General features: G+C 50.2%; 2 protein-coding genes across 4 annotated transcripts in view; one reads left to right on the top strand and one right to left on the bottom strand.

Moving 5' to 3' along the window:
* Positions 1–1,598, top strand: part of LOC103365995 (BTB/POZ domain-containing protein kctd15-like) — a 3,471-nt gene extending 1,873 nt beyond the window's left edge. The window contains exons 3-4 of one of the 2 annotated variants that reach the window (XM_008293593.1): positions 558–860; positions 1,193–1,598. In XM_008293593.1, the coding sequence (XP_008291815.1) occupies positions 558–860; positions 1,193–1,354 (465 nt within the window). In that variant the 3' untranslated portion in view covers positions 1,355–1,598. Of the gene's footprint in view, positions 1–557; positions 873–1,192 lie in introns of both variants that reach the window. The other variant, XM_008293592.1, reaches the window with a different exon arrangement.
* A 3,476-nt stretch (positions 1,599–5,074) lies between these two features.
* LOC103365992 (transcription initiation factor TFIID subunit 4-like) overlaps positions 5,075–9,941 on the bottom strand; it is an 18,349-nt gene continuing 13,482 nt past the window's right edge. For both annotated transcript variants that reach the window (XM_008293584.1, XM_008293585.1), the window contains exons 14-15: positions 9,484–9,603; positions 5,075–5,560 (exon numbers count right to left, since the gene is read on the bottom strand). In XM_008293584.1, the coding sequence (XP_008291806.1) occupies positions 5,399–5,560; positions 9,484–9,603 (282 nt within the window). In that variant the 3' untranslated portion in view covers positions 5,075–5,398. The remainder of the gene's footprint in view (positions 5,561–9,483; positions 9,604–9,941) is intronic.

Below are 9,941 nucleotides of genomic sequence, written 5' to 3'. Positions count from 1 at the left end.
GCTCCTGTTAGCTCCTATTAGCCTGAGGCCATCAGCAGACTGGAACACACAGGCCTCCGTCTCTGAGAATATCTGCTGCTGCTGTTTTACTGTTAGCCACAGCTAGCTCCTGTTAGCCACAGCTAGCTCCTGTTAGGAGCTCCTGTTAACGTCTGTTAGCTTCTGCTTCTCTTTAACCAAACAGCAGTGTAGAAAACACAGACCTTCATCTGAGTTAGAGAAGAATATCCACTGCAGCTATACTGTTAGCCACAGTTAGCTTCTGTTAGCTCCTAATAGCCTGAAGCCATCAACAGAGTAGAAAACACAAGCCTCCGTCTCTAAGAAGAATATCTGCTGCTGTCCTGTTAGTGACAGTTAACTTCTTTTGGCTTATATTGACTTCTCTTAACAGCTTTTAGCTTCTGTTAGCTAGTTTGGTTCCTTAAGCTTCTGTTCGCTCCTGCTAACTTCTCCTCATGCCTACTAGTCTGTTAGTGTTTGTAGCTACTTAACAGTGTTTTTACTGTGTGTATCCGAGTATTTCCGCCCAGTGTAACCGAGTACTGCCCCCTCAGGACTTCCCCCAGCTGTACGAGGAGGCCCGGTTCTACCAACTGACTCCGATGGTCCGGGAGTTGGAGCGTTGGCAGGCGGACCGGGAGGCCCAGCGGACACCGCCCTGCGAGTGTCTGGTGGTTCGGGTCACGCCGGACCTGGGTGAGAGGATTGCTCTGAGCGGGGAGAAGGTTCTGATTGAGGAGATCTTCCCCGAAACTGGAGACGTCATGTGCAACTCTGTGAACGCCGGCTGGAACCAGGACCCGACCCACGTGATCCGGTTCCCCCTCAACGGGTACTGCAGGCTGAACTCGGTGCAGGTCAGTACTCAGGTAACAGAAACAACATCCAATAGGAAGCCTGACACGAGCAGCATCATCACAACAATTCAGACCAATGAGATCTCTGCAGCTGTCAATTTAAATCCAGGGAATCAAACTCTGTCATTAGATGTTACACAGCCATTCACCTGAGCTCACCTGAGCTCACCTCAGTCAAGCTGAGTTAACCTGACTTATGCTACACTAACCTGAGTGAAGCTACAACACATGAGTTAAGCTGCACTAACCTGAGTTAACCAGAGTTAAGCTACACTAACCTGAGTTAAGCTAAACTAACCTGAGCTCACCTGTCCCTCCGGCTGTCCCTGCAGGTCCTCGAGCGTCTCTTCCAGAAAGGTTTCGTCGTGAAGGCATCCTGCGGCGGCGGCGTCGATTCGTCCCAGTTCAGCGAATACGTTCTGTGTCGCGACCTGCAGCACAGCCAGTCCATCAGCAGCACCCCGATCCGGATCAAACAGGAACCTCTGGACTGAACCGTCACACACCTGGACAGGTGACCTGCAGCAGCTGTCAGAGGCTTCAGTGTGTAACTCAGGTGCAGGTGGAACAACGTGAAACCAGCTGTGTGTAAATATTAGTGATGATCATCTGTGTGAACTGGAAGGATCATTTCATGAAAAATCAGTCAGAGCCTCCAACTAGAACCTCCTCAGAACGTCTGGTTCTGTATCTGCAGCACCTTTATCTACTGACCAGAGTTCTACCTTCAGACTGTGAATGTTCCAGAGGTCCAGGTCCTTGAAGTCCACAGAGGAGGGTCCAGATTGATCACTTTAATGGACTTTTTCCATCATTTCTGAGCCTCAGAACTTCATCAGTACAGCAGATAGACACATGACATTTAGGAGGAAGAACACATCTGGGTTCTGCTAGAACCTGACACCAGATCAGTTCTACATCCATCCAGGTGTCTCAGTCTGAACACTGGACCTGGTTTCAGTATTATGGGATGTAAAGTAAAGTTCCTGTAGATACAGACCCAGCTGGTTCTGAGGCGGTCCGGTGGAACTTCATCAGATTTGATTGATTTTATATGAAATGAACCAAAGCCTGTTTTTCTACGTGTGTAATTGAATTCTTTTGATAACCTGTATAGTCCATGTCGGTCAGCTCACCTCGTCGCTTTTTCACTTGTACAGACCAGGTCTTGATAAAAAGCCTCCAAAAAGCCACTCCAAGCTGCTTCTTTATCATTTTTTCTTTATTTCATTTTTTTTGCAAAGGTACAAACGACTGTAAAATTGCATTGCCTGAAATGCGTCAGGATCGAATACAGAATGTAGGAAATATAAATAGTCGCAAAAATCGTGTCCTTCCCACAGATGAGCTGGATGCTGAGGACCTTTACAGTTCATCGTTAGCGCTTCAGCTACAGACTATACAAACCAAACGCCGACAGGAGGCCAAACAAAGACAATTAAAGCGTTAAAAACCTTCCACATGTGAACCAGCAGAGTCAAAGAAAACCTTCAACTGGGAACCAAACTGATCTGAGCTGCGACGGTCGATCGATCGGGGAGTAAAGTTAAATGGGCCATGATGGGGATGAAGAGGAGGAACCGCAGGAATGTTGACGTGGAACGAAGCCTGAGTGAGTTCTGTTGGAGATCCAGCTCCTGTCTGTCCAAGAACAAAACCACATCCAGGAAACTCTCCGTCTGCCCAGAGTCCAGCGTTTACACAAAACACACGACCACAGCGTGGAGTCTCAACCGATCAAACATCACTAATGGGATCGTTATCGTCTTCACTGATTAACTGTTTTGGTTCTAAAATGTCACAGAAGATCCAGTTTGAATTAAAAACAGAAATATTTAATCATCAGTAGTTTCAGGTTATTTTTCTGCTCACATAATGAATCTACAGCTGCAGCTTAAAAATGAATTTAAAAATGACACGATTGATGTTTTCAGTCATTTTGGACAATATTCTAGTTTTAGGTTATTTTTGAAGAGATGGTTTTCATTTTAGACAAATGTTGAATCATTTCAGACGAGTTCTGAGTCACTTGAAGACCGTTCAGTGGATGGATCAGCGCCGCACCCAGACGGAGCTCAGAGCAGACCATCAGAAGGAGCTGTAGACGCAGGCAGGAGGAGGATTCAGCTGAATGTGGATCTGATCCTTTAAGCTTTCAAGTCTGTCGAGTGTTTTCAGCATGATTATCTCACACACACATTAAAATGGCGTCCACGCGACCATCGCAGCGACTGAGCACGCCCGTAGCGACCTGACGGATCTGAGCGTGAGCAGAAATGAAACCGAGCAGCTCGGCGTCCTGAGAGGCAACGAGCAGCGAGACGGAACCAGAAGGAGACTGAAGGCACCTGTTCAGGTACAGCAGAGTCCAGTTCAGCTGCACGTCACACCTTCAGCTCACCTGCACCAAGGAGCACTCCNTGGACTGTGGGAGGAAGCCGGAGAACCCGGAGAGAACCCACGCTGCACGGGGAGAACATGGAGACTCCACGCAGGAAGATGATGATGATGATGATGATGATGATTGTGATTATTTCTCTGACTACTGATGCATCAATGCGTCACTCTTCTGTTCTGTTTAATCATATTTGAGCTGAAGCAGAATCTCATTTAGTTATTTATCAGTTTACTGTGAATCAACAGAACCGGGATGAGAATGGTACCGAGCGGCAGTTCACAGCTGATCTCAGATCAATGAGGGAAAGCCTCGGACTGATACTCGAGTACACTTTAGAGTAAAAGTACTTCGTTACTTCGGGGCTGTGTGTCGGAGCAGCGGATGGTTAAATTAGACCGCAGTGAGGCGGCTGCAGTCCGGGAGGCGGTGGCAGCCAGCAGCCGCCACCAAATGCTGAGCGGACCCGAACCCCGGCCGAACCCCGGTCCTGCCGGCGGCCGGACCGGCGGCAGAGCGGGGAGCTCAGTGCGCAGCCTCCCGGCGCAGCTCCGCATCCAGCCGAGCGCAGTAATTGAAATGGCGCATTTGGCCGCAGGCGGCTGGAGCGTGACGGAGGCGGCAGCGGCTCCGGAGCTCCGGGGCGGGCTGGAGCTCTGAACCGGCGGAGCGGAGGGGGAGAGCGGCTCCCAGCACCAGGCCGGCACCGGGCGCCACAGCGGGCTGCGGTTCTGCTGCCGGTTCTGACGTCCGTTCTCTGATCCCTGCTGGCGGCCCGAGGACCCGCGGCTCACACACGAGTCCGGGCGAGAGGAGCGAACAAGCCGCCGCCTATTGTGAGCTAATCCCGGCCCCCGGGGGTCCGCAGGGCCCCGGGCAGCGGCTCAGCCTCCTCCTCCTCCCCCGCCTCAGACGCGCTCTCACCGGGAGGAGAAGCAGCCGCGACCCGGAGATCTGCAGCGGGGACGGAGCTCACACACGCCGCTTCCATGTCTTCTGTGTCGGTGTCCTCTCAGGTAAGAGGTGCGGACAGGTGAGGGTTTGTTCAGAGTTTGTAAGTTTAAAACCGGAAACCTCGATATTCCGAGGCAGTCTTCGGGGGCTCGACGAGCTTCGACGCTCCGGTCTGAAAGCGACGAAACTCCATTGAAAGAACTCCCGTTTTAAGTGTTCGCTGGTACCGGGAAGAAATGCAGCACCAGCATAACGGAATATTACATTTTCTGTGAATAACACGACACGGTGTTAAATTCAGCAAACACCAAATGATCCCAAACAGAACATTTTTCAATAAAACCGGAACTTTTCCTTTGAGCCCGCCCGTTCTGCCATTTTTAAACCGACCAATACTTGCTTTGGGCGGCTGGTAGCGACTTGTGTGGTTCTGGGCTTCAACCAAAGAATATCGAAACTTATCATGTTGCATCAGTGCCTGTTTCTATCCCGAATTAACCAGAAGGTCGCACTTTGTTGAAAAAACATATTAAATCGGGACCAGACGGCTTATTCCGTGTGGAGATCAGCAAGGACACATTAAATGTTGAGATTTCGTAATGGAGTCTGGCGGGTGGCGTTGCCCCTATCCATGAGAACAGGTTCTCCACAGATCTGGCTCATTTTCAAAGTGTTAAAGTTAAAATCGACCACACGTGAAGAAATGTGAGCACAGATATGTACAATGTGTTCATGCACAAAGTCTGGTCAGAGGCTGATCTGCAGAGTCTCAGCTGGAGGGTTCTGATCTCCGTTTGGATCAGTGGGATCAGATCAGAGCTGCTGCTGCTGCTGTGGACAGACAGACAGACAGACAGACAGNTCACAAAAATCCCATTCGGTCCTCCTCAATAAATTTTTTTTAATCGAATTAAATGACACCTAACGACGAACAAACACAGAGGCAGGTACCAGAACAACAGAGAACCCCAGAACCGGTGTGAGTCGGCGGTAGAACTCTGGAGCTTTTACCATCTAAGGAGTGTAACGTTGAAAGTGGCGGCGTGCTCCTTTACCAGCTGCAGCTGAAGGCAACGTGCACCTGAAACCGGACGAACCGACATGAGACGTCCTGTCCAAAGAAACGTGGAGGTGAGAGTTGAGGGTCCAGGTGTTGAAGGTTCTGCAGGAGACCAGCAGCAGAACCGGGTCATTTCAGCAGAGCCTTGTAGAGCATCAGAGAGCGAGCCGTGCTGCGGTCCTGCTCCAGACAGAAGATGAAGTCCCTGAGGTTAACTCGCGTGATCCGCTGACGGAGCTGCTGGCGGGACGAAGCCGCCGCCGAGGACGCCGAGCCAGAACCGGACGCCACCTGAAGAGGAGACGGAGCGGCGTTAGAGGGAAAATTTAAGTAAAATAGAACAAAATAAGAAGCAGTCTGGTACCTAAAACTGGACTCTGAGCCAGACTGAAAACACACTGATGTGTAAAAGTACTACTAGAGATTTGTAAAAGGATTTCTGTACACTAGCGCATGTACCTAATATAATACTGGTGTATTTGACTTATAGGAACTTGTTCAGGCTAACGTTATGTTGATTAGGCTAACACAGCAGCTAACACCATCTTGTTTAGGCTAATGTTATCTTGTTAGGCTAACGTTATGTTGATTATGTAGGCTAACACAGCAGCTAACACTATCCTGTTTAGGCTAATGAAGAGGCTAATTTTATCTTGTTAGGCTAACATTATGTTGATTAGGCTAACATAGTGCCTAACATCATCTTCTTCAGGCTAATATAAAAGCTAATGTAATCTTGTTGGGCTTGCATTATTTTGTTTATGGCAATATAATGTCGCCTATTACCTGATTTGCAATGGCTAATGCTACTTTGTTAGGCTAATGTTATTTTGTTTAGGCTAATGTAGGGGCTAACGTGACCTTATTTAGGCTAACATAGTGGCTAATGTTACCTTGTTAGGCTAACATTTTTTTGTTTTGGCTAATGTACGGGCTAATGTGACCTTATTTAGGCTAACATAGTGGCTAATGCTACCTTGTTAGGCTAATGTTATTTTGATTAGGCTAATGTAGGGCAACGTGACCTTGTTTAGGCTAACATAGTAGCTAATGTTACCTTGTTAAGGCTAATATATTTTATTGCTAACCTCGGCTTGTTAAGGCTAACGTTACATACCTCATGCTAAACACGGTTTAGGCTAGAAGCGATAGCTCCAAACGCTAGCAGTTAGCATCACGTGTGATTGAACAGTGACAATTTAACTGATTCACTTGTTAAATCTGTGTCAGCAGCACCAGCATCACACGTGTCATCGTTAGTATTTAAATTAATATGTTAAATATATTTAGATATAAATCTGCTGCCCTTCAGTCTCCGACTAACTTCATGCAGCTTTCTGCTCTAAATGGTCCTGATGGAGGCCCTGATGGAGGCCCTGATGGAGGTCCTGGTGGAGGACCTGATGGAGGCCCTGATGGAGGTCCTGGTGGAGGACCTGATGGAGGCCCTGATGGAGGACCTGATGGAGGACCTGATGGAGGACCTGATGGAGGCCCTGATAGAGGACCTGATGGAGGACCTGATGGAGGACCTGATGGAGGACCTGGTGGAGGACCTGCTGGAGGACCTGGTGGAGGACCTGATGGAGGCCCTGATGGAGGACCTGGTGGAGGACCTGCTGGAGGCCCTGGTGGAGGACCTGCTGGAGGACCTGTACCCGTGAACACTTAGTTCATGTTCAGCCTGCCGCCTGAAGCCGCTGATCAGACTGACTGGTTGTCTTGAGGACCGACAGCCTGCCGTCTCCCACACTTTAATCCTGTGTGAGTCCAGACCTGCAGCAGATCACCACGCCCTGCTGGCAGGTGTGTGGCGGCCCGAGGACAGGTGAGTCCCGCCCTGCAGCAGGTGCTGCTCCGACAGGCCCGGTTCTAAGCCTCAGGCTGCCTCTACTGCTGAACAAGACGTGTGAACCAGGAGTTTCCTGAGGTGAGGAAACGCAGCAGCGTCTGTCTGAGCCTCTGTGACTGGGTCAGAACCAGCCAGAAACAGTCAGAACCCACCGTGTGGAACTGCAGCAGAAACATTATAACATCTGTTCTGAACACAAGAATCAGAGTTTCACTTTACAGTCCAGTTCTTCCAGTCGGAACCAGAACAGTGACAGCGTGACGACTTCGGACTGGAACCTGTGAAGTCATGTGTGTCATCGGGTCACAGCTCCACGCTCCTGCATTCAGCTGATGTGCTGATGTCAGCAGTCAGTCTGAGGATGCTCACGTTGTTGTTGTTGTTGTTGTTTTTGTGGCTGTTGTTGTTGTTGTGGTGGTGGTTGTTGTTGTGGTGTTACAGACAGAGCCAGAACAACCCAGATGCTGGACAGGCTGATTTCAGGGTTTTCACATTTTGTGAAATAAATAATCAAAGAAGCATATCTTCTCTCTGGTGTCTATGGTTCTGCTGACAGTCTGAGTTCGGTCTCCTCCTTCATGTGGTTCTGGTTCCACAGAGCTGCAGACTTGATGCTGAAACCTGAACGTCAGCGGGTTACACCGAGCCGGGGTAATAAATAAAAGGTTTGTGGTGGTGAGGAGGTGCCACTCCCTCGGCTCAGCTCTGATGACTGTGAGCTGGGAGCTCCTCCGTCTGATCTGCCCTGGAGCTGCTCAGGCCCGATCAGGCTGCAGATCCCCCCGTGGCCCGAGGCTGCAGCCTGAATGCAGCAACACCCAGCAGCTCCATGAGAGCAACAATAACCTTCTACCTGCTCGCTCAGGACGCTGGCAGCACACAGGAACAAAACAACACCTGTTCAGTCTGAGGGCTGATGGGAAAGCTGCCGCTCCACATGGCCCGACACGTTTCAGCACCTTCATCATTTGTAATTCTGTGATTAACACATGAAAGCTCCTGGATCCACATAAACACACCTGAGAACAGGACAGGTGAGGTTTCTGCTCAGATCTTTACTGACGAATGCAGGAAGGCCAAACATGAGTCAGCAGGAGCAGCGCTCTGCCTCCTCCATGACTCTGTCATAAACTCCGGCTCCAGGTAGAAACTCCATGAACCAAAGTGACCCCAGCTGTGATCATGATGCTGCCACCTCCGTGCTTCACTGCCAGGACCATGCATCCGCTGGGGAGGTCCTGGTCAGGTTCACACCAAACATCTGGACTCCATCTGAGCCCAACACGTGGATCTCCATCTGACCGGAGGATGTTCTCCAATGTTAATCTGGAGGTCTGGTTCCGAGCATGAAGGTTCTTAACAGTCTCGAGTTTGTTTTCTGATTGCTGTGCATCTTGAACAAAAGGTGAACTAACTGTAGAAGTAATCTGATTACTGTACTGTATTTGTAACAATGTAAATCCAAACTGGCAGTTTGTGATCATCAGGGACAGTACTCTGCTGTCTGAAGTAATCTGATTACTCTGTACTAGAGCCTCCGACCGCCCAGAGATGCAGCCTTTGTTTGGCCTGGTGGGGGAGGGGCATGTGGGGGAGGGGCATATGGGATGGGGAGGGGAGGGGAGGGGGATGAACACAAGGCAGGCCCCCCCCCCCCCCCCCCAGCCTCGGGCTTATTCCTACAGAGATGAACGTGTGACTGTGTGAATGCATGGCTGCCCTGAGGGGGGAGGGGGCGGAGTCACAGCCAGCCCCTCCCCCCATCCCCCCAGGCAGGCTCTGACCTCCTTCAACAACATCCAGCGTCTGCATCGCTGATGGAGGTCAGAGTGTCTGAGCCCACACAGCACCGCACGGAGACACCACACAGAACCTGGTACCAGGAAAACAGACGCACCATGAACACAAAGTGATGCTGATTCAGGGCAGATAAAAAGCCAAAACACTCCTCAGAGCAAAAATGGCTGCAGATGCACATTCAGGTGCAGTCGGTCGGTCAGTCAGTCGGTCGGGGGGGGAGAATATTCAGATATTCTGGTCCAGCCCGATTGCAAAGACGCTCAAACTGACCAAAATGATCACAAACTCATTCAAACCAACACAAACAGGCACTAAGTTCCTCAGAACCTGGACCCACAGCGCCGCCACCGAGACTCACCACCAACCAATCAACCAACCACAGAACCAGCACAGAACCAGCACAGAATCAGCACAGGACCCAGATTCACAGTGAAAAGTTGTAAAACAGCGTGAACACACAGAATCACCAGAACCATGAACGTCTATAAATCATCTATCAAATCACACAGACAGAACCGACATGACGAGGAACCTTTAACCTCCTGATAAACTCGGACCGTACCTCGGTTCCACTCGTGGCTCCAGGTGAGTCCAGTTTGCGTTTCTTGCGAGGTCCGATGGCGGCGAGGGCTGTGAGGTTGGCGTCTCGCTGTCGCATCTGAGCCAGTTCCTGCTGCTGCATCTGTCAGAGCAAACCGAGCAGAGGCTGCAGTGAGATACGGTGTGGACAGAACTGGCCGGGCCAGTGGATCTAACTGAACCTGAACCGGCTGGTGCTGAAAGCACAGAACCGGCCGGGCCAGTGGATCCACCTGAACCAGGCAGTGGGACGATCCACAACACAAACCGAGCTTTATGAAATAGAGTCAGCAGTTTGACATGAAGCAGGTCAAAGTGTGTGTGTGTGTGTGTGTGTGTTGACAGAACCAGCAGTGACAGCAGACATGATGTGAAGCAACACAGATTGTCTCATTAACACAAAGTAAAGTTAACTAGATGTGAAAGAAGAGACACACAGAC

The sequence above is a fragment of the Stegastes partitus genome, unplaced genomic scaffold (assembly GCF_000690725.1).
Source record: "Stegastes partitus isolate 25-593 unplaced genomic scaffold, Stegastes_partitus-1.0.2 Scaffold895, whole genome shotgun sequence".
Lineage (NCBI taxonomy): Eukaryota > Metazoa > Chordata > Actinopteri > Pomacentridae > Stegastes > Stegastes partitus.
Note: the sequence above shows the minus strand (reverse complement) of the source record. Positions and strands in the feature narration are given on the sequence as shown.